The sequence below is a fragment of the Helicoverpa armigera genome, chromosome 7 (genome assembly GCF_030705265.1).
Source record: "Helicoverpa armigera isolate CAAS_96S chromosome 7, ASM3070526v1, whole genome shotgun sequence".
Taxonomy (NCBI): Eukaryota; Metazoa; Arthropoda; class Insecta; order Lepidoptera; family Noctuidae; genus Helicoverpa; species Helicoverpa armigera.
The window spans coordinates 13,022,160-13,045,702 of NC_087126.1; the positions used below are offsets into that span (position 1 = coordinate 13,022,160).

Consider the following 23,543-nt stretch of genomic DNA (forward strand, 5'->3'; position numbering starts at 1 on the left):
TCGCTGGTACAGCAGAGACATAGTTCATTAAGAACTATATGCAACTGCTACCTCGAGCTGAAAAATTTTACTAGAAGAAGATGTTACATCGCGACTAATTTAATTATATAGCACTCGTATGATGATGATGAGAAATTGCTTGCTAGTCAATGGTATTTTTAAAAAATTTGAATTTAACGCATTTAAATTACATAAAAAAGAAAAACTGACAACCCTTCGTCGTGGAATCACACTCACCATATTTAACAAATTTTTTCATCCTTATATTTATCTCCATTCCAGCATAAATTACAACAAATTATTAACCATGTGTTTATTATGTTTTAGGCCACGTGGTACCCGCAGTAGCGGCCGGCTGACGAGCGGCTCGCCCGCGTATAGTCATACGTTAACTTAGTACACTATTTATTTGGTACAAAGCTCTGTTCACTTCCGAACCTCGCTAGTCTACGCGCCCGACTATAATGTTCTATATGGCGGCATTTTATAGTAATACGCTTCTCCATTCGTGTTTATAATGTAAATATTTCACTACAGCTTCTTAACAGTATACCCGCGAGTCCAACCGTCGCCACGATATCTACCAAAGTACTATAAAATGCTATCATAGGTAAGTTGTTGATACAATAATATTCTCCATAATGTGTATATTGAAGTATACAGTAGCTAAGGCTTCTCTATAAACTACAAAGTGCTCTGAAATCTGTAGACTATGTACTTAATGTGTAATCTGATATTTATTAATTGTAACTTGATACAAATGTGTAGTAATGGCGCGTTGTACCGTGTTTTGTGTACTATTGTAAGTATTATTCGCCTTAAAGTATTCACTTAGATGTACAGGGATGTATACTTGTTACAAGCAATGTCGGCTGCTTTGTGGTTGTAGTCACAACTAGACAAACGAAAGAGGACCTTTAGGCTATGTTTATAGGTGTCATTTTAGACGTGAACACAACCACAGGCGCCTATACAAAATATTTAAACAAATAGCCTTATATCGCAATAGTTTATTACGTCCGTCTCTTGGACTATGATTACAACAATTATAGTCCAGGAGACTGACATTCTTCGCCATTTTATTTAAACGTTAAAAACACGGTACACGCTAAATAAACATTGACATACTCTGATGCCAAATATTAGTTATATTTTAACTAATATACATTTGTATATCGTCGGCTGTACAGTTTGCAAATGTACTGGTGGACTACTTAAATAATTCAATGACTTTTCTTAAAAAACCTGTCTTCTGCGTATAAATTAGATAAAGTACAATTTTATTTCATCTACTTACAGTAGATACATTTCCTCTTTTACCCTTGTTATTTTCCTGTTTATTATTGTTCGCTTAAATCTAATACATATTCAGTATTAGTTTGCAAACTGTATGCGTTCGGCCGCTACTCGTAAAGTTACTGTGTTGTGAGAGATTACTGTATTGCTGGTCGACGTGTGAAGACGTCGCCTAATTCCCTGTGTTCCAACTGTAATATCAGCTTTACACTTTGACGATACACTTGATAAATTAAATATATGGGGGAACAGAAAATGTTGATAAAATAGTTAAACGGGGGAGAAAAAGGATTCTTGCCTCAGTGTGTTTTTGGTTAGCAAAAGTTTCATAAATTGGTCTTTTAGAATGAAATCATGACTTATAAAAGTCATGCATATGTTCCTAAACGTTATTGGATTTTGTATGTCAATGTAAATCAGTATGATATGGTTGTTAAGTGTATCGTAAAGTGTTTAGCTGACTCAGCAGTTGAAGCAACATTCACTCTCTGTGTCACACGATTGAACTACAATCACTAAGGTTACAATATGTATGACAAGTGTAGTCAGTAGTGTGTGACAGCGAGTGTGCCCCGTGTACCAAGTGCCTCCCTGAGGTGTGTATATACATAGCTTTATGTAGTTGAATGTGTGCCTCCAATGTCGCACGATACTAGTCTTATGTAAAGTGTTACTACATTGTTTTGTAATCTTCTATTTTATTAACTCGCTACTAGATCAGCTGAAACTTAGCTAGGTATATTTTTGTTAAGCGTTTTACAAATATCCTGAAGTGTGGCAACCCTGTGACGTGTGAGTTGGGTTGCTCCGCGAATAACATGAATGTTGTAGTTTTATTTTCTGTCGTCGTGTAGTGTGAACTGACATTTGAGAATAATGATGGAACGTTGTCCTGTAATTGGCGTTAATACCACGCTCACAACTAAATTGGCAATACTGCCACTATGTGTTTATTTTTTATTAAAATAAAATACAATTTAGAGAATGATCGTTTTTATTGTAAAGATTGTCAGTGTCACACCTCGCGGCGACTTCAATAGATAATGAAATAAAACTTAATGAATTGTATAGCTAAAGCGATTTTAGTTTAAAAAGTGAATCTTTTTAACCTGTAGCAAATATATTGTAAATATTATCGTTTATATATAATTTCTATCGACTGTAGGTGTAATAGCAATATTTAGCTAAGATGTGTTCAAAACTGAAAGGATTTTTATTGTATTATTACTTTGTAATGATAACCGCTTATTTATTAACTAGATTTTATTATTTATTAAGTTATTATAGGAAATGTATTAAATATACCGGTTTATTATAAAAATTACCTCAGTATGGTTTGTGTTAGGGCTGCAGCGACTGTCGGTCGGCGCGGCGGTAGGCCTCAGCTATGTATAGTTATCGAGTAACAGTATTAATAAACTTAGGTGACAGACGGCGCCACCGGTGTGATTTTTTTATAAAATTAATTAATTTTTAATCGTAGATAAAATTTGGATATATACTTCTCGGAGTAAGGTTGTACCCGGCGTCAAATGTTGCCAGATGTGAAATATATAACTTAACATTCGCGTTTGTCTTCAGCATGTTGCTCATTAACTGTCACGTCTCGCAACGTATGGCGCGGTGCATTTTCAAAATTTTTCATAAATAAATTGGAAATGTGAATGGTATCTACTTTGTATTGGTGACACGTGCGGAGCGGAACGCGTGGCGGACGTATCGCGGCTGCGTTCTCACTCTTGTCTATATCACCCTAGCCAGGCTTCACAAAACATATTTTAAACTTATATTAAACTAAAATTCACTTAAAATATTAAATGCCTCGAGAAAAACTATCAAATATTAAAAATAACTCCTAAAACTACAATATTGACACTTGTATCGTAAGCAATACGGAATAAAACTCCGTGCGATGTTGTCGGTACCTATGTCTCTCCCTGGCTAGGAGCGGTCGTGAGTCACACACTGAGCTAGCACTGCGGCGGGTAGGCAACGCGTTGCAGACCTGATAGGGTATTGTCGCCGGATATTGGAGTACGGAATAATTGATTTGACGTTTTTGGTGTTGTAATTTATCCAAAATGAAAAAGTCACTAGATTTATTTCGTTGAGTGTAATTAGTCCTGAATATTAATTAATTAATTCCAGGCTCGAAATTCGCGTGTACTAAGAGTGTGGAAAATGCGTTTCGTACTCCAATAGTCCGGTGTATCTGACGTCTCGTCAATAAAGCCTGACTCAATATCATACGTACACATCATCGTTTCATTATCAAAATATAAATAAATATATATTAGCTACATAAAGTTTGTATACAATGCAACATGCGAGATGGTTATTTAGTTAACTGTTAGTGTACTTATAGCTTTTCGACGTAGCTAATCGAGTTTTGTATAAAGTGGTTTGGATGACGTAGTATAGCCGATGTGTCATGGCCGCTGTGCGGTCCCTTTGTAATCGTACACTTTTATATGTTCCCTGCAGTTAGCGTAGACACGTGTGTCGTCCGGTTCCTCGCCGTGTCCGGCCGCGTCCGGCGGTTTGTAACGTTCGGAGCGAGTCTGTAACGTGCCTTGTTACACTAGACTATCTGTTTACGTGTCACTTTGATCTATGAACTTTCTTTATCATTTAACGATTGGCAGTCACGCCGATCACTTCTAGTGGACGACTATTGTTCACTGAGATTTCGTACATATAAGTACAGTAGGTGTTGTTGTATTGTTAATAGAAGTTACATATCTAATGTTACAAACGCCCGGCGCCGGACACGTTGTGCAGCGACGAGTGTTGCCAGTAGTCCTCCACAAGTGCCAAGTAACCGCCGGTTTGGAACGGACGCGACCGAACAATAACTAGAATAATTTACTCACATTCCAACTCCGATGACGCACGATCGGACCCCTATCGAACAAAAACAAATCAATATTTTTCCAAGATTTTAAGTCCCAGTGGCTCGCGCTACCAAAGAATAAAGTTACCTTCACGTTAAGGAGTTAATGTAAAATATGTTTATTAGTGGAAATCAATTGGATATGTATATAATTTGGCCTGTGTGTGCATAGCTTGTTATAGTGACGGGATAGTATCGAAGCGCGCGGGTTGCGTCTCGTCACCGCGCGTTACATTCCAACGCTTTCCGTGTTATATGATCGCTTTGGCCCTCGACTAGATAATCGGTATATCGTTACAGGAGAACCCTTCTAACGGCCATTGTTTTGATGTCATAACGAAATTGTTAACTAGACAATGTTTATTTTGACCAATGTAATCTGTACTAATGTGTAATCTGTACGTTTGTAAAAACGTTTATCAAAAGTGCGATGACGGCATACGTTGTGCATAATGATAAGAGGTAAATACAATTTACACGATACAATGTTTTGTTTTACTTTAGATCTAACTCCTGTTCCTATTCCCCATTAGTTATGATCAGAAAAGTATGAAAGAGCTTTTACAGGCTTATTTGAAATAAAATAAACGTTTGCATTTAATTGTTTAATTAGCCTAAGAACACGTTATAAAAATAACAGCATAACAATATTTACATCTGTGGTTTCTTTTTATTACCAATTTTACTTAAATGTCTACATATTTTCTTCTTCAATTCTTTCTGTCGTTTGAGTTTCCTCCATTCCTCTTCCTCTAGTTGTTTCTTATGTTTCTGAAGTCTTTGCGCCGTGGCTTCCTTCTGCACCTCTTTCTTCTTCTCGTAGTTAGTCTTTAACATCTTCATAACGTTCGAAACCTTCTGTTCTTGAGGATTCTTAATAACAGCTATTCTATTTTTCAATTGGTCTTTAGGATTCACACCAGACAGAATTGTCGACTTTTCCTTAGGTTTAAATCTGTATGGCAAACCTTTCTGTAGATTCTTAGGTATCACTAAAGGCTTGAAAACTTTAGGAGCCCTATTCACTTCAGTATACATCGAGTCTTTGTTAGCCTCGTTTTTAATGTTTTGCTCTCTCTTCAGTTGACCCTTAGTCTTCATTCCCTGCCACGCGTTCTTGGTTCCGGCAGGCAGTAATAGATTAACGACGGGAGCGTAGAACTTGGTGACGTCTACTTTAAACCAAGTACGACAAAATACGATGTCACTCATCAGAATTTTGTCTTCAAAAGTAGCTCGAAAAGCACCTTCCGGCTTGTTGAGAGCTTTCTTTATCTGACCTCTGATACCTGACACTGTTTTCACTCTAGCTCCTTCAAACTTCGCGACTTCTAAAGTAGTCGTAAACATATCCTTGATGAAAGCTGTCTTCTTGTATATTTTCAATGGTGTTCCAACCAGTTTTAATTTCTTAACAATTTGAGTAGATTTGTTAATTTCGTTTACGCTTCCTGTTGCAGCTATTCTAAATCCTACTTGTTTGATATCATTTGGATTGTTGTTTACACTTTGCAAAGCTAAGAAACCTGTGTTTTGTGGCGTTATAGGGCCATAGAAGTGCATATTACATGTGACATGCTCAGGGGTATATTTCAAATACCTGCATTTTAAATCATCCTCTATTTTAGAGTAAATGGGCAATGTTTGGAAACGCCGCCAACCCAACGAAATGATAAGAGGATCATTTGTTTTCAGAATTTTCTTATACCATCTGTGTTTCTTAACTTTGCATGACACAAAACCAACGTTTTGCTCAGCCATATTGAGAGCACCAATAAGTATTGGGTAACTAGAGTCGAAGTTAGTTACGAACTCTGATGGCATGTTCTTGAATAACATTCTGACATATAACCCTGGTCTGAAACCTTCAACTTCAACCCTCAGTCCATTATCTAAATTCTCAAACACTGACTTGTTTAGTTCAGATTGCTTCAAAGCTTCTGCTTTCAAGCTTTCATAATAAGAGTGGTCTCCTTTGATCCTGTGATCATCAGGATTGTCATATTCTGAATCGAATTTAGCTTTTAGTTTCATCTTTTTGTCTAATATCTCAGATTTGGTAAGCTCCGCCTTTCGTTTGGTACCAGTTTCTGTCGTCTGCTCCTCTTTTTTGTCTTCCGCCTTGTGTTTCTCTCCAGTTTCCAAATCTTCAAAATCACCATAAAGTTCTTCATCATCGCCGTCACTGGCGTCATCTAATTTTAAGAGTTCTGAAGCATCTTCGTCAGCTGATCTCTTACCAGTTACGAAATTGTTGATCAAATACTGTTTATTTGCTTCACTTGTCCAGTCTCTAAGATTCGGTTTACTTAAAGCATAGAAGAAAGAACACTCGTCTAGATCTAACCTTTCCTTTTCTTTGTGCTTTTTCTTTTGTGTATCTGTAACCTTTTTGAAAAGACCACCAAGCTCTTCATCTTCTTCTTCTTCCGAATCTTCATCTTTGTCCTTATTTTTAGTTTTATTTCCAATTTCAAAGTCACCATATACAAGCTTCATGATGTTTTTTGAAGTCTTTTGTCGTTCTAGATAGGCTTCTGTAGCTTTCTCACCCAACTTCTCTTTCCATTTCATCCCAAAATCTTCTTTATCTTGTTCTTCTTCAGATTCACTATCATCTTCTCCATCACTTGAATCATCTTTTTGTTTCTTTTGATTACCATCACTCATTTCTTCATCCTCATCTTCTCCATCTGACCCACCTTCTGAGTTATTATCCCAAGGGAGCTTGTTCTTCCTCTCTTCTTTTTCACTTTGATCTATTCCACTGTCATTATCAGAATCACTGTCATTGCCTTCATCATCAGAATCAGATTCATCTGATTCAGATTTCTTATTCTGTTGCAAATATTCATCATCCTTGATCATGTCAGGGTAAATGACTGCACCTCCACTGAACAACTTGAAGCCAGATTCTTGCATTTGCTCATCAACTGTTTCCTTAGTTTCTACTACATTTTTGAGGAGAGCTTTCTTTTCATTTGTTTCCTCGTCTTCTTTTTTGTGTGAGTGAGAGCCTTGCAACTCTATGTAGACTGCATCCTTATCATATACAATTCCTCCAACACCAGAGAAGGGCGCATATATCTGTCGCTCTCGTTCCATGAGGTGACGCTTCTTCTCACTGCTGGGGAGTGGACAAGGATCTGGTAGGAAGGATAGCTCACTGATCTTCATATCTCCAACACCTGAAAACATAACATAAAATATTTAACCTCAGTACACTCACATAATACTGTTAGGAAAATATGAAAGTTTAAATTGTAATAAGATAAAAATAAAAAGAGTCCCAGCAAAAACTTAAATGTAAAAATTATGGATGGCCATGGGCTTTGCAGCAATATGAATGGAGATCTAACTTTATAATTTTAATAAGAAAGACGCTGTGCAAAATATAAAATAAGGAAAAATTTATAGATCCAACTTATGGCTTCATCACCAGATAACTAACACAATCATAGTTGTCTCTCACACTCACACTTGTAATGTATAGAGTTATACGGTTTCATGAAATCTTACCTGCAATATGAACAGAAGAATCCTTCATGAGTGGCACTCCTCTCACATAGCCATACAGCACCACGTCTCTGTTCACTTTGGCATCCTTCCTGATCAGCTCCTGACTGGTGATGTCCTCAAGGCGGTCGGCCAGCACATGGGCATGCGTCATCCTCCAGCTCAGAGGCCTGAACTTCATCACTGAGATGAATCTAGACAAGTTCTTTATCTCATTCCTCAAGTACTCCCCATGAATAATACCAGACAAGTAGAACAACTTAGCTCCTGAATACACTTCAGTCCAAAACCTGTGTTTTAAAGTTTTCTTAGTTGTTTTTAAGGTCTTAGCATTCTTTATCATGTCCAGATGTGTGAGGACACCCATGATCTTGGGCATACCATGCACCTGACAAATGTTGAGGAACTCGAATATCTCCATCTCGAAGCCGAAGCTGGCGTCACACAGCAGCAGCACCAGATCGGCGCATTTAGCGATGTCGATCATAGAATTGACGTCGTTGTTGCATTCTATCAGTGTAATACGTCGCTTCTTTGATGTTACGATAGTTATGGGACCGTTGGTACTCGTCACATTAGTTTTAATAAAGCTCTTGATCAAGTTATTGATAAGTGTGGTTTTACCGACTCGAGGGGGCCCGACAATCGCCACAACAATAGGTGGAGGCTCCAGTGGAGTTTTGTCAACTTGTGGGATGTGCTGCTTCTTGGAGATAACATCTTCTCGTCGTCGAAACTGCCTCTCAGCTCGCACAGCAGACTGGATAGCAAAGGCTTTTGGATTTCTCTGTCGGGCACTTAGGTTAGACTGGTCGAGTTTAGTCTTGTTTTTCTTCTTCTCTGCTTTGCGCCCGGCTTGCTTGGCACGGTGCGACTTCTTTTTATCAAAGGCAGTTTCATCTGCCATATCTTATTTATATGTATCGTGTTATTTTAAAAGAAACACATCTCAAATATTTCAAAATAACCTCACGTGTAACATGTCGAGGTAAGTGACAGCTATTTTTTTTGTCTAGGATTGAAGAAAATGTTCAAGTTGTGTGCCTGGTCTTTTAAGTCGAAAAGAAAATTGTAAAAAAATACGTCATTGAGCAAACAATAAAAAAAACGATAATTTCATTGTCTTATTAATAAAGTAAGAGATTTGCAAGATTTCTGGAATATTTAGGATAGCTTTTTTTTCAAATCTTGTTTTAGAACCCAATTGTGCAATATAACCTTTAGATGGAGTATAGTCCTTAAAAACTAAAACAATCATCAGTAGTTATTTAATCCATATCAAGGTGAGTTTATTTGTAATTAAAGTAATTATTATATACAGCTTGGCAAAAAAGAGTGTGGAATAAATGAGGTCAGCACTATCGCACCTGTGGCAACCGGAATACTACGATTCACAGATTTTGATATTTGTTATTTTTGGAGATATTCAATCTTAAGTAGGCGATGTCCCTTGGACACTTCAATGTCCAGTATTAACGATGTTAACAATTTTTATTTGATTTTGATTTTTAGTTCCAACTGTCACCGCGTCAGACTCTTTTTTGCCAAGCTGTAATTATGTTTTCGTTCCTTTTCTATTTTACCGTGGCTAAACTATAGGCCTAGAGATATTTATTTAATTTTGTAGGCTGGCGATACAGGGTAACAGTTGTCATTGAGGCCAGCCAAAGAAAGAGATCAATTTTATATTTTTGTGCAAAAAAATCCATTATTTGGATGATGAAAGCAAAAAACGCAGCTGTTAATGATAGCTCTCTAGTGGCAGATACCAAAGTGAATTAAAAAGGACTGTTAAAATGACTTCATCGGAGTTAGACAGCCGGAACATCGCCATATCGATGTAAGTATTATACGCATTTTTCCTAATTATAGAACGATTGTGTTATTGTATTCGTCACTGGACATTGTTTATATTGTTTACTAGTCGCTTACGAGTCTAGGGTGCGTCAGAACTATCTGGTGATGATCGGTCGTTGATCTTATGGGGTCTGTCATTCCCGCAATGCAGATGTAAAATCATCATTTTCGGAAGAACCGTCTCTTAAAAACGTTACTCTAATTACTTATTCCATTTCCTAATGAGAAGCCTATAGACATTGTCTATGCACATATTAAGTGAGAGTGTTAACTTATATAAAAACCTCATGTATATAAAAAGTTTAAATTGTCCAGTTAGTATAGTTATAATCTAACTGGAATTAAAACCGAATTCCTATTATTACTAACTGTTAACTTAATTGATGTGAAAGGACAATGATATTGTGAATTATACTCAATGTTTTGAAATAAAACTACTGCACAACTTATATAAATAATAACATTTAAAGCATGACAAGTTTTAACAAGAATGATAATATATTGAAATTATACTTACCGACTAAAAGATATGCAAATAAGGTAATTTAGAAGTATAATGTTAGCTCCCATCGTATTCAAATAGGTTTCTTTTTTACACGTGAAACATTAAAATCAAAATAGTAGTGGCAAAGTGGCTTTAATAATAAAAACTAGATCTCAATTAGGATATCTAAATAATCTATCTTTCATAAGAACAGGTTTACCCGAAAGTTTGACCTGCATAAATGTTTTTATAAGCAATTTGAAATTCGATATTTTATTGGCAAAAAATCTAAAAGACAATAAATTATCTATGGACTGCAATAATATAAAAAAACAGTATGTATTAAATAATACTACCTTCTGCCTAAATACAGTCAATTTATAAATATTCTTATTTTTCTTTTTCACACAAGTGAACACTTAAACATAAAGGAATTCCCCATAAATATGTTCACATCCACCAATTATTTAAAATGTCATGTTTCCCAGGAGAAAATCAGTGGAGAACCTAGTGATATCATCGCAGGATGCCATCGGTCAGAGCATCAGTCAGGCGCTCACATTCTCCGGAGTGATCACACAACATGCCAACAATATTATACCAGAAAACAGGTGAGTTACCAAAACCTTTACACATCAGAACTACCCATAACTAAATATAGACAATTCTAACATTACTATATTTCAGCATAAAATGCAGTTAACCCATGTTTCTGATGGCATGATAAACTGTAGATCCCACTGTCATTTGAACATCTTGGGTTGAGGAGGTCAGATAGGCAGTAGCTTCTTGTACTAAACCATTGGTCAGCTACATCTGGTTAGACTGGAAGCCAAACCCAAGATGGTTAGGAAAATGCTTGGTAGATGATGAAAATGCATTTAAACGTAATTAATTCTAAATTAAACTATTATTTATGAACTGTGGTATTAATTGAATATTTATCGAAGAGATTTATCTTAATCTATTGTTAACTGCCATTTAAATTTCTGATTTCTAAAGCAATCATGATATTACATAAAATTGATAGCTTATAGGCAGTATATTAGGGAAATCAAGACATCATTGAACACTCAATTATAATTAAATGAATATTATACAACTGTTTCTTCATAGTAAGTACAAAATATAAGCAGCATTATATTTTTAAATTTTTTCCTTTGAAATTAAAAGCAATCAGTGCTCATAATTTTAGAATACAGTTTCCTGTATGTTTATTCTGACTTGTTTTATCACTTCATTATCAAACCAAATATTTGCTCTGCAGCACATGGATTTATTAAATAATGTGTGTTGATAATATCACTCTCGCACTACTCATACATCACGTAATAAGAACCAGAATAAAATACATCTTTACCCATTCTACAAATAAATACTCAAATATTTAATTTAAATAAAAATTGTACGAAATTATAAAAAAAAAAACACATTTACCAACAAGGCTATAGTCATTATTGTTACACTTTCACCCAGTGGTGAGAGACAATAGCCGCGCGCATGCGGACAGAAGGTCACGGGTTCAATTTAGACCAGTTTACTATTGTGGTTTTAGCTGGGAAATAAACACATGTTGCTAGCCGATTTTAATTATTCATTTGACGCAAAAAACAAATCAAAGAAAATTTCACAACTAACTGAACTATTTCGAAGGAAAGAATTGTCGCCCTATTTCCTAGGAAATCGTATTAGCCCTATTTCTTAGGAAATCGTTTTAGCCTTCAGTTAGCTTATAAAGTTTAATGTTAAACAGACCCTAAAATTACAAATCCTTATGGAAAGATGATATCTAGAAAACATACAACCAGTCTTGTGTAGAAACTTGAGAAGCTAAGAGAGATCGAATTCACATGTAAATATAGCCGGCTTCTGTATAGTACTCGCACATTCGGAGCTGGATATATTTAAATAGTGGCATAAGTCAATGAATTGCCACTCTGGCCTAATTTAAAATTATGGCCATTCAATGTCAACTGCCCACATCCTGCCATTTAAATTGTCACATAATTTTAGGATTTGATGAAGAAGACAGACATACATGTTTACTCCTATGAATTAGGGTTTAAGTGCAAACCAGCATCGGCCACTGGCAACAGTATTTCGGTTTCTCCGAAGCTAATAATATCCTACACTGCGCTCACCAACACGCATAGGCGCAACTAGCTTGGTGAACGGGGGAATCCCTCGGTGAATGGAGCAGTGGACGTTTTTAAGCTGTGACAGCGACATACCCGAAGTTTATCTTAATAAAATCAGATTTATTGACCCTTTACATTTAAAATTCGCCTATATTTCTGCTCCTCCTCCTATTACAAACAAGCGTGAACATACAGTTCTGTGTGTGTAATGCGTGACTGCAATTAACCTCGACAACAGCATCGCTCGTTCATCAGCAGTCGGTAACTTGGTATAACAAGGACGATAACAATTACCTCTTTAGTAAGCCGCAATCAGATTAGTGAGTGAAGAGTTCATCAATAAAGATTAAACTAAAATGGTTTTACAATCCATGATTGCAATTTGAGATGCAAAAATATCTCGTTTATAGAGGTAGAAGGATCTACGGAGGTGTCTTTAAGATCCTACATAATTTTCCTCTTAATTAAATTAATTTTCCTGATTAAACTTCGCTAATTATAGCCATTGAGCATTTTCATTTCCGAGAGTGAATTGTCGTAAAAAAGCAGCGGTATTTACACTCATTAGTTAAAAACGATCATCATCTTAGTTCTGTCTCCGCGTACCTATACCTTTTAAGGAAGCTAGGTTTAGCAACAGACCCTTATCAGTGCAGGTGGTTGCTCCCGCCGTTTATACGATAACATTATCTTTAACTTGCTACGCATATACCTACTAGGGTCATGTATTAATTGAATATAGACATGATAATTTTAAGGAATCTCCTCCATGTTTTGGTGGTCTATTGCTTCTGGGTGCAAAAGGTTTCAAACTTTGACAGCACCCATTGCTTTCACAGTTTAAGCTAATACAATCTAGGAACCAAATAAAATTAATGGCAACCTAATTGAAAACCTGGGTTACTTTTTGCTAAGATAGAATTACAATGTTGCGGTATAGCTGCATGCTAGTTAATTTAAACCAATGAGGCGTTGCAAAAAACTATTATTGATACAAACATGCACACGAGCCTTCAAGTTTAAGTTTAATCGCTTAAAACAAAGGAAACTTCACTTACAACGTTATTCGACCTTCCATACTCACTGCACTGCACATCTTTTGTTCTATAGTTAATAATATAGCGCAGATAAATTAAATACACAGTCTTTCACCCCTCACGCACCTTCGTCATGAGTAATCAAATTGACAAGCTTTATAGATTGGTTATCGCGCTAGCTATCTAAATAAATTATTAGTTCGGAGTCGTTAGTGTTTGTGATATGTGACTGAAATTATTGCGCCCGTCAATAAGTGATGGAAACTGAAAAGTATCAAGTGTTGTATTCCCAGTGGGAGGATAGTAGCAAAGTTTTTATTTTGAGGTAATTTTTCTAAAAAAATTAAGACTATCAAGAAAAAAGTACATAATTGTATTTTCAAGGAAAATTATTATTGTTATAATAGGCGCAGTGTTTGTTTATATCGTTACGATAAATGTTCGGTTTTACAACTCATTAGTATAATTATGTATAGGCATATGGGTGCCCCTATAATTTTAACCTTATTTTTGTTTATCGCAATCTCATTAATAATGTTGAAATCATGGTCAACCCATGTGCTTATTGTTTCCAAGCGTAAATAAATAAATTGTATTTTTGAATTAATGGGATAGTTGATCTAAAGGTGTCTACACACCAAAGCCGCTGATGCCGGCGGCACAGCCCGGCGGCCCAACCCGCCGGCCGTATTTTGTACAATCGTGCCGCCGGCTTTCATAGAGTATTTGACAATTACTAGAACACCACATGCCGCGGCTGTCGTGCCGCCGGGCTGTGCCGCCGGGTCAGCGGCTTTGGTGTGTAGATCCCTTAAGGTGGCTAAATATAGAACTATCCCCATGTCAACTTGCATCATTAGAATATCTAGCTCATTCTATGACTCTACGTAATGCTTGACATTTTATCAGAGCATGGCGGTTTTATCTATACGTGTCATAAGTACAGGTGTACCGGGAGAACTCAGGTTATTTATTATTTACTGTATGGTTGCCACGGTTACGTCCTCAGGGAAATTTGCTCTGCGTTCAGATGAAAAACTTCTTATAAGTTACTGTAGGACAAGGCTAAGAGTATCAAGGATCTCTTATACCATAGGAACCACATACATCACTTCTTTAGATTTCAACCGCATTATGTACCGCATAATATCAAAGTTATAGAGACCTTAACTGAAAAAATACATTGTAATTTAATGCCGAACGGCTTTTAAACTTTTCAGCTGTTGCTCAAAACATTCAGTGTTACAAAGTCGAGTGCATTAATTAGCCAGTTAATCTTAATTAAACAGAAGCACGGTTTAGATTACCCAAAATGAAAACAAAGGCATTAACGCCTTAATTAATTGCTGCATCTTTTGTCTAGACGCTACAAATACTAATAATTTCAATGCTCGAAATCTTTCAAGCATAGATTTCTAAGCCCTGTAATGGTGTTACGTCGGTATAAGTTTCCCATTAGCAGCCCGAAGTTGGCATTTGAGCCACATTAATGGCAAAAAGTTTCTTGCCCCCTGCATTCATTGCCTTACATGGCTACAATGGCTAGCACAAAATTCGTGGTGTATATCGGTAAACTAACTACAGTTGTCTTATCGTGAAGTTATGTTCGTTAATTCAGTAGCAGAATGAGTTTCATTAACATGCAGCCGCAGGTTCCCGCATGACAGGCTTCACGATAAGCGACGTATCTTACCTGGTAATCACCAGACTGCCTTATCGCCGACAATTAACAGCATCGTAGGATCTATGATAAACGACACACTCAAATTTCGCTCTTATAGCATTCAATTTTAGGTTCAAATTACAAATAACGATAGTAATGTCCATTCAAAAACAAATGCACAATGAAATCCATTAAAAAAGTAGTTTCGGTGAACAATGAGGTGCTGTTCGTTAGGTCTAAGACTAGGTAGATTTGAATCTAGATTAAAACTAGCAAATCATCCTAGATAATAATAATTTTGCATACTGTCGACAGAAAAACTCAAGAAAAAAACGCATGACTTTATGACTTTGTTTTTTCTTTTGTAACATCAAATTGCAATACCGAACAAATGCTTTGGCTGACCCTACCTCACTTAAACCGACCAAAAATTGCTAAATTACTCAGGTTTATTTTTATTTTTTTACTCTCATTTTGTGAGTGAGTCAAAATGCAATGTAGTAGTGAATGCCACTGTCAAATGTCGCAACAGTTTTTTCACTGTCCTCAACCAACCGTGTCGTTTCACCCGATCACACCATTTTGATACTTTGGGCCTTCACAATGTGTTTCAATGGAATACCGTTTTTGGGAAGATGTGAGTGAATTTTGTGAAGTTCTGTTATTATTTGTTGGTGCTGAAATGTGCAATTTTTGGTGCCAATTGTGATTTGTTTTGGTTGGGTTCGTCTTGTGTAATCAGTGTTATATATAAAGTGTCTTGCTCTCCAAAAACATGAAACTAAAATCATTAAGTAATTTAAGTACCGCATTAAAAAATACTAGGGCGACCTAATTGTTGCTATTGTAATATATAGAGTTGTATTTATAGAGTTCATTGTTAACTGAATCCAACAGCTGTTTTCTGTTATTGTTATTACAAAACATAACCTTCTTTCTTAGTATGTTTAACTTCCTTAAAGCAATCTTGTCTAGAATCTTTGCTAACCTTTAGCAGAAGTATTGTAGATTAATTATTCCATTGTTTGTAGACCGGATTTCAACTGCAGTTTAATTAATTCAAATACGGGCTTTTATTTTTTTCTTTATCTGCATTACTTCAAAATTATGTATCTCTTAACTTCTATGTTGTATTCGTTATTGGCTAAATTGCTTGACTCAGAATGAGAAATGAAGAACTCAAAATGAGAAAACCGGAAATTGAGAAATGTCCCAGATTTATTGTCTGTATGTGGGAATTTGCTTAAATCTATTCATAAAATTTTAATCTCCGGTGATTGATAAATTCACTTTGTAACATAACATAGCCTTGCTAAAATATACAAATGAACACACGTAACAATTCGTATCAAATGTACAAACTCGACCTTTACTCCAATCTCAATTAATTAACCGAATGTAACAAACGATAAAACTAAAGGTTTTCTCACCGCACACACGCATTCGCTTTTGTTACCCACATACCTATGTGTTACCCACGTACATACATGTTACATACGTAGGTATACTAGGTAACATGGTGTTACATGGTGAAACTCCCTAGGGTGAGATACCATTCAAAATGTATGCCAAGCTTGTGTGGGGAAGTTGTACGGGGAAATGGGAATTAACTTGATAAAACATACGTAAGTAGTTAGTGAAGATATGTGTTAATGAAATTGCTTAGTTAGGTGTTTAAATTTAAACAGATGTGACTGACTGTAGAATTAAGTGGTTCTAAGTCACCAAGAACGTCGATTTCTGGTATATATTTCTGTATTTTTCATGCTGTAAGAACACGCTATGAAAAATACCTGGAGTGAATAGACAACAATGAATTCTCTATTTGCCCTGGTCAAGCATGGTGATAAAGACTTATTTTGCCTTTGGGCATAGGGCTTTGATAAACAAACAAACCTATAATTAGTTACCTAAACCTTGTTGTTGTTTTTCATAGTTAAGAATGTCTGAAAAATAAGTTCTTGGATAGTGTCCACATCGCACATCACATACTTTGTTTGCATAAACAAATATCCTTTTCAACCATACATAATAAAACTCGCATACTAATACTAATTTACTTCCATTATCAGTAGATGCACCCTTATCTATCAATGTCTAGCTCCGTCACAATTTCCTTTTGTTTCTACACAAACGCAATGAAAGATAAACTAATTAGTAGGCTAAAAAAATACGCGTAATTATTGTTATTATACCTACTATCAACAATGGTATTATTATTATCATTTGTTTGTGGAACATTTATCATAAATAAATAAATGCGTTGTACAAATGTGGTACACTGATTTGGTACGCTAGTTTTATGTAATAGTGTAAATTGGAAATTCTAACTGTTACGTTAATAATGTAGCATCAATTATTGTAATTAATTATAGAATAATTAGCTGATAGTTTAATTATTATCAATTTACAGTTAGTCGTGTTATTCTTTTGAGACAATCTTGAATGTGACAGAAAGTGTGTGAGTTATACCAATGGCAATATTTTCTAGGTAAACAAAATATAAACATTTTAATTGAAAACCTCCTCTTTCCTGGGAAGTCGGTTAAAAATCAAGATATATAAATAGACAGGGATTTCGAAGTTTTAATTTCAATTACCTACTGCCAGATATTTTCTTAAGTATGAATCTTGGATAAAAAGAAGGTTTACCCTTATCATTTAAAAACAAAGCAAATGAACCTTATACCTCGTGAGTGCCTCTTTCCCTGATTGAAACAAATATTAGTTTGACCTACAATTACCTAAACACACATATTTGTTCCCAGTCCCAATGTTTAGCCCGAGGTCCTTTGTTGGACTTTTATGTACTGCACAGAAATTAGGAACATGTTAGTTCCTTTATCACGGGAGAAACAAAAAGATATTGTGGTCTGAAAAGCTTATTAGACTTCTGAGAAAAAATGTGGTTGTGAGAACTGAATTATTGTTATCATGTGTGACGTATGTATTGTTTAATAATACTTAAACCTCTATCAGTTTTGATTATAGAGATTAAAATTATCTAGATGCCTAAATTTATATCCTCATTGAAAATCTTTCGCGGAAAACTGAATTTTCTAATAAATCCTACATCTTCCAAGCACCGTTGGGGCGTAATGGCAATTCTATAAAGAATGCGTGATCGATCTTCAACATACTTCCATAATGTTTGACAGTATACGTAATATATAAAAATAAGTCGGGTTTTCCTTCCTGACGCTATAACTCCAGAACGCACGAATCGATTTCGACGGTTTTGCATTCGTTGAAAAGGTCTCGGGCTCCGTGAGGTTTATAGCAAAGAAAATTCTCAAATATATAAAACAAAAATCTTTATCTTTTTATCACCAAACAAAATGTGACGGAGGTGGCGAAACGGAGTTCGCCAGGTTTTCTAGCTATTAATAAAGACCTGTAAATGTACATATTAAAGTGATAATTGTGGTGTTTCAGGAGCGTGTCTCGGTCGCCGTCTCCGTCGCCGTCGGCGCGCGACTCGCGGAACACCGACAGCGCCAGTGAAGCGATAGATAATGACAAGGTAGGTTATACTGCTTGTGCTACTTATGTGTATACAAAGAAGTGAATAACCGCACTCAAAGATTGTAGCACCAACATGAGACAGATCAAAATCCCAGAATCCGCCAAATAAACCCCGTTTCAAGTACCTATAATAACGTGAGGAAATGAACTCGACCTTAACTGATATTTGATGCTGATATTTATCTTAGAAAAGTCTTCCCTACATGATAGCGAAAAATCCCACTAAAAGGTATTCCAATAGTTAAATTCAAGTTACTGCAAAATGGTCACTTAATTCACTTCAGCATCTTTCTTTATCCCCAATGGCTGTACACCCACGTGTATATGACATAACTTAGTGTTGGGCTTGCAGACTTCCGAGGCGTCGGTGCAGCTGCTGGCGGCGGGCGGCGACTCGGCCTCCGTGTCCAGCGGCGAGCTGCCCGTCACCGTGGTGGCAGCCCCCGCCAGCAAGGGCGACAACCCCAGGGTGAGATGCGATCCACTATGCAGCTATTTGTACTACCTCTTTGGCCTAGCATTGGCCAATTGAGAAATACGACCCGGAAGACGCAACATGGCCAGGAGATGGACAGTCGATCTCACCGGCGGATCTCAAGGTCGGCGGAAAGCTGTGAATGCTGGTCGTCGACCGAGCAAGGTGAACTTTTGGAGAGGCTTGTTTCTGGCAACGGACGTCTTTCAACTTAAGCGATGTTGGCCCAGTCGTCCCATAGCGCGACAGCGTCCTAGATCGAGCCGAATTTGCTTCAAGAAACATATAAGCAGCACGGAGTCTGGAAGTTGGTAATTCATACACCCGTGCTCGATGCACGGGTGTCAGAGCTTGTTTTCGGTTCTTGATATGAAAGAAATGATAGTGCACCTGTTGACACATTATTGTCCTAATTGGTTAATAATTTTGGATTACTCTTTTGTTTGTCAATTTTACTATTTACTAACAAAACAACAACACACATGTGTTCACAACTAACCCCCGTCGTTTTATGTAAATAATTGGTACTTACGGCGCAGCTGGCTGGCTCCAAGCTGGACCCCGCGCGGACCAAGAAGAAGAGCTGGTACAACGCGCTCTACCCCACCTACAAGAGCAAGGCCGATGACTTCAAGCGCCTCTTCAAGGACCTGCCTGATGATGAGAGGCTTATAGTTGGTGAGTAACTTGTAACCAAAATTTTTGTGTTGGATGTTAGGTAAAAAAATAAAAGTCTTGATACTTTGGCATTTCAAAGCCCTGCACTCTTGGTTCCTGGCTAAATTAAAACTCAAAGCTAACCATCTTACTATTATTTTCTGAGACTGCCTATCTGACCTCCTCAACCCATTTACCAGGGCAGCCCCAATCTATTATCCAATACCCCTACTGGCTTCTGTCTACATGTAACGACTATGTTCATTCAATAGCAGCTTCTGTGTAGATTTTCGCGAAAAGATATCGGATTTGTGTGTTCTCATTTGGTCTTATTCTCAAAGACATTGATAGTTACCCAATCTATTATCTAAGTATTGCCTTTTGTTATTCCATCCATAAATTGTGATCGTGTTTTAATAAATATCACTTTATTTTATCCAGACTACTCATGCGCACTACAGAAGGACATCCTAGCCCACGGACGGCTGTACGCGTCGCAGAACTACCTGTGCTTCTACGCCAGCATCTTCGGGTGGGAGACCAGCATGACCACCAGGTGGAAGGACGTCACCGCCATCACTAAGGAGAAAACTGCGCTTGTGAGTATCTCTTCTGCCGAGCCTTTTCCCAATTATGATGGGGTCGGCTTCCATCACTGTAACTGGATGCAGCTGAGTACCAGTGAGAGTTATAAGGAGCGACTTCCCGACCCAAGCGCTTGAACACGCCAATACCCCTAGGTAAAACTGGTTATCATCTGACTACCTGTAAGGACTGCCAAAGATGTTCAAATGACATCCGGGACCTATAAAAACTCGTTATGACAAGATGGTCACGGATCGCGTTGCTTAACTTTAAGACCGATCGATTCGAAGGCCTAGTACTTAACCACGAGCTCCTTGTGTAAGAAATATTATTTTTTTGTTTACCCAGGTAATACCCAACGCCATCCTAGTATGCACGGAGGGCGAGAAGAACTTCCTGACATCGTTCTCCGGCCGCGACAAGGCGTACCTCATGCTGTTCCGCATCTGGCAGAACGCACTCATGGACCAGCCCATGACCAGCCAGGAGTTCTGGCAGTGGGTCAGTGCACTAGCGTTTTGTAGCTGTTATAATGTAAAAAAATATATGCTGAAGTAACAAAGTGCTGAAGGGTATTCTCCAGTCGAACTGGTTGTCAGTCTTTGGCTCCTGACTACCTTTCAAAGCCAATGTTCAAATGACATCGTTCTTTCCGGAACACAGAGGAACTCGTCATGACAAAATGATAACCGACCGCGCCAAGCGTTGCTTAACTTTATGATCGATCGAACGGCGCGGTTTAGATTTAGCCACGAGTTTTTCAGTTTCATAATTTTCATAGTACCTTTACACCTGAAACAACCTTCAACAAAAACGAGTCTCACATTTTTATTCTCATACATAAAGTTACAGACTTGCTAAAGTAGGTACTATTGACTATTCTAACCACCTTGAACGAACCATATAAAAAAAGGCGTTTGACAATTCAAATGTATTCGGCAAGCCACGACACATATATTGCCTTTTATTCTAACTCATGCGCATTGCTGAACGCTCCCAAATCAATATTTAACGTTTAGAACGTAAAAAACAAGAGGTGGCGTGGTTTGGCAATGTGGTTGTGTTGCCAGTTAGAATAAAATAGCTTTTTTTCATTTGGATATTAGAGACAATTTCTATTGAATTAATAGTGATAGTTTTTTTGAAGAATTGTAAGAAATAGAGTATATGTAGTACTTATCACAGGATCGACGATTCTACGATGGAAGATTACGCTAGATAAACTAACTTTGTTTCATGAGAAACAATATAGGTATTATCATTTTATCATTTCATTATCAACTTATGTAGCAAACTTATTTATGTGAAAACCAGGTAAAGAACATAAAATATTATCTGTTTTCAGAAAATCTTAATTTTGAAACCTTCAGAAAATATCACTTGTTTTATAAATGGCAACTCCAGTTTGGCACAGATTAGAAATTTAAAGCAATTCAAATAGTTTCGACCTCAAAACTGCTGGTTCTGAATACAGCGGATACCTACTTTGATATTACAATAACTTGGCATTTCTATAATATCAGGGTTCAATATTTTTCCTTCGCTTTACGCTTTCACTTTTATAGGTTTTTTTGTAAACTTGGCATGGAATGTAATGGGAATTTAATGTCTTATAGATGTATTCACTGTTCATAAAAAAAATGCAATGTCTAATTTAAATATAATTGTACCAACGCTATCTTACTCTTACACAACCGTGGTGCCTGGTCTCAAAACAAGATATATTGTCCAATTAGCTCTCTAGAAAAGTCCTGGTTCCTAGGGTAAGAGCTATTTACATACAATACAATAATTTATTAATTGAGACATTTATAAACTATGAAGTTATCAATATATCATTTTCAAAAATGACTTAACTTACAGGTTAAAAATCATTTTCTGTCAAGCATAAACATTCATCTCGTTCATTACTGATTACAATACAAACCAGTATTTATTCATTTAAAATTATTCAACGTTTTTATTGTCGCGAACAATGGGATATTAAAACGTAGTACTGTTGCTGATAAAATCTACCTATGTACTAACATTTCTTAATATCGATAGTGAGAAATAGTTTGGCTCGTGTTAATGTTTTGCTCTCATTTGAGAAGAAGAAATCGTTTCGAATGGTATCTAATTATTGATTGACATCTCCTAAATTAAATTTTGCTTTAGTAACAAGAAATTTGTGTTGAAAAATCTCACGTTTTTTAAGTACACGTGATCTATAGTGGGTTTCCATGTAAATGAGAGTAGAGGTCCGGTTCATTATAAAGTACAAAATAGTGGTTATGCCGAGCAAGAATCCTGTGTCCGCGCAGTGCGGGACGGGACACGGGACGGCGACGGCGGCGCCTGGACACGTACGTAAAATATCACTTTAAGGAAATATTCGGGAATATTCTAAAGTTATTTGGTTAAATAAAGTTCGTTTTTCTTAGAGTAGATTTATTAAAATAGAGCACCGGAAATATTAACTCCTCGTGTATTTTTTGGAGCGAAAAAGAGGCGCAATAAACACCCCGACAGAGCATATTTATTTGTTAGTGACACAATGCAAATGTTGGAATAGCGCTACAGTTAAAATCATTTTGAAAATACCGCATGATCCCATTAGTTTCGGATGGCACGTTAAACTGTAGGTCCCGGCTGTCATTGAACATCCTTGGCAGTCGTTACGGGTAGTCAGAAGCCAGTAAGTCTGACACCAGTCTAACCAAGGGGTATCGGGTTGCCCGGGTTACTGGGTTGAGGAGGTCAGATAGGCAGTCGCTTCTTGTAAAGCACTGGTACTCAGCTGAATCCGGTTAGACTGGAAGCCGACCCCAACATGATTGGGAAAAGGCTCGGAGGATGCATGATCCCATTACAAATCTAACAGATAAAATAGCTCTTCACACTTATATTATGGTACTTATAGTAGTAAAATGGTTCGCAGATTTTCTATCAACCACACCCACTTTCATTCACAACTATTCTCTCTCATTGAAACACTATATAAATTGTAATAATTTATTTCCATACTCTGTTCATTGAGGACGACTCACCAACAGTGCCAACTCCCCACGCTAATTGTTTTTCGTAAACTTTGCGTATTTATATGTTTTCTGCATCACTTGGAGCGTATCCAATGCACTTGGATTTCTGCCCGATGCAAGTATGCGCCGTCATTTCGTTACAAGTGTCGCGAATCATATGATTTTGATATTTTAAATACTTTTACAAATATAGTGTAAAATAATTAAGTATATTTACATAATAAAGTGAAGTTTTCTTATCTATTTGACAAGTTTTGTCAGTCAATGTTTATAGTTTGTACATAGATAAGTTTGTGAACATACTTGTCAGAAACATTATTTCGTAAGTTTTTTATTAGGTACTTGTGTTAATGAATGGTAAAGAAGTGTGCTATAATTAATTCCTTGGCGCTTGGCA

The 23,543-nt window shown here is 36.7% G+C and overlaps 3 protein-coding genes across 6 annotated transcripts in view; 2 read left to right on the forward strand and 1 right to left on the reverse strand.

The window, feature by feature from the left end:
- The window catches only part of LOC110372090 (liprin-alpha-1), a 127,333-nt gene extending 122,658 nt beyond the window's left edge, over positions 1–4,675 (forward strand). Inside the window, exon 26 of the mRNA XM_064035684.1 lies at positions 328–4,675. The gene's annotated coding sequence lies outside the window, so the exon portion shown is untranslated. The remainder of the gene's footprint in view (positions 1–327) is intronic.
- A 110-nt stretch (positions 4,676–4,785) lies between these two features.
- Positions 4,786–8,720, reverse strand: LOC110372250 (ribosome biogenesis protein BMS1 homolog). Its single transcript, XM_021328845.3, has 2 exons — positions 7,709–8,720; positions 4,786–7,377 (listed from the first exon to the last, which is right to left on the reverse strand). The coding sequence occupies exons 1-2, from the start codon at positions 8,610–8,612 to the stop codon at positions 4,841–4,843; spliced, it is 3,441 nt and encodes a 1,146-aa protein (XP_021184520.3). The 5' UTR covers positions 8,613–8,720; the 3' UTR covers positions 4,786–4,840.
- Positions 8,721–9,316: 596 nt separating this feature from the next.
- LOC110372106 (protein Aster-B) overlaps positions 9,317–23,543 on the forward strand; it is a 29,092-nt gene continuing 14,865 nt past the window's right edge. The window contains exons 1-7 of one of the 4 annotated variants that reach the window (XM_064035578.1): positions 9,317–9,545; positions 10,535–10,657; positions 18,320–18,407; positions 18,762–18,878; positions 19,424–19,562; positions 19,983–20,140; positions 20,475–20,627. In XM_064035578.1, coding sequence (XP_063891648.1) covers positions 9,502–9,545; positions 10,535–10,657; positions 18,320–18,407; positions 18,762–18,878; positions 19,424–19,562; positions 19,983–20,140; positions 20,475–20,627 — 822 coding nt within the window. In that variant the 5' untranslated portion in view covers positions 9,317–9,501. Of the gene's footprint in view, positions 9,546–10,534; positions 10,658–13,390; positions 13,547–17,245; positions 17,376–18,319; positions 18,408–18,761; positions 18,879–19,423; positions 19,563–19,982; positions 20,141–20,474; positions 20,628–23,543 lie in introns of those variants that run through there. The other 3 variants (XM_064035579.1, XM_064035580.1, XM_064035581.1) reach the window with 3 other exon arrangements.

Bases quoted from the DNA above. Each gene is read 5' to 3' on its own strand.
- LOC110372250 (XM_021328845.3), bottom strand. From the start codon at position 8,612: ATGGCAGATGAAACTGCCTTTGATAAAAAGAAGTCGCACCGTGCCAAG. The intron at 7,378-7,708 runs GTAAGATTTCAT...TTATGTTTTCAG, and splicing joins TTCTTCTGTTCATATTGCAG to GTGTTGGAGATATGAAGATC.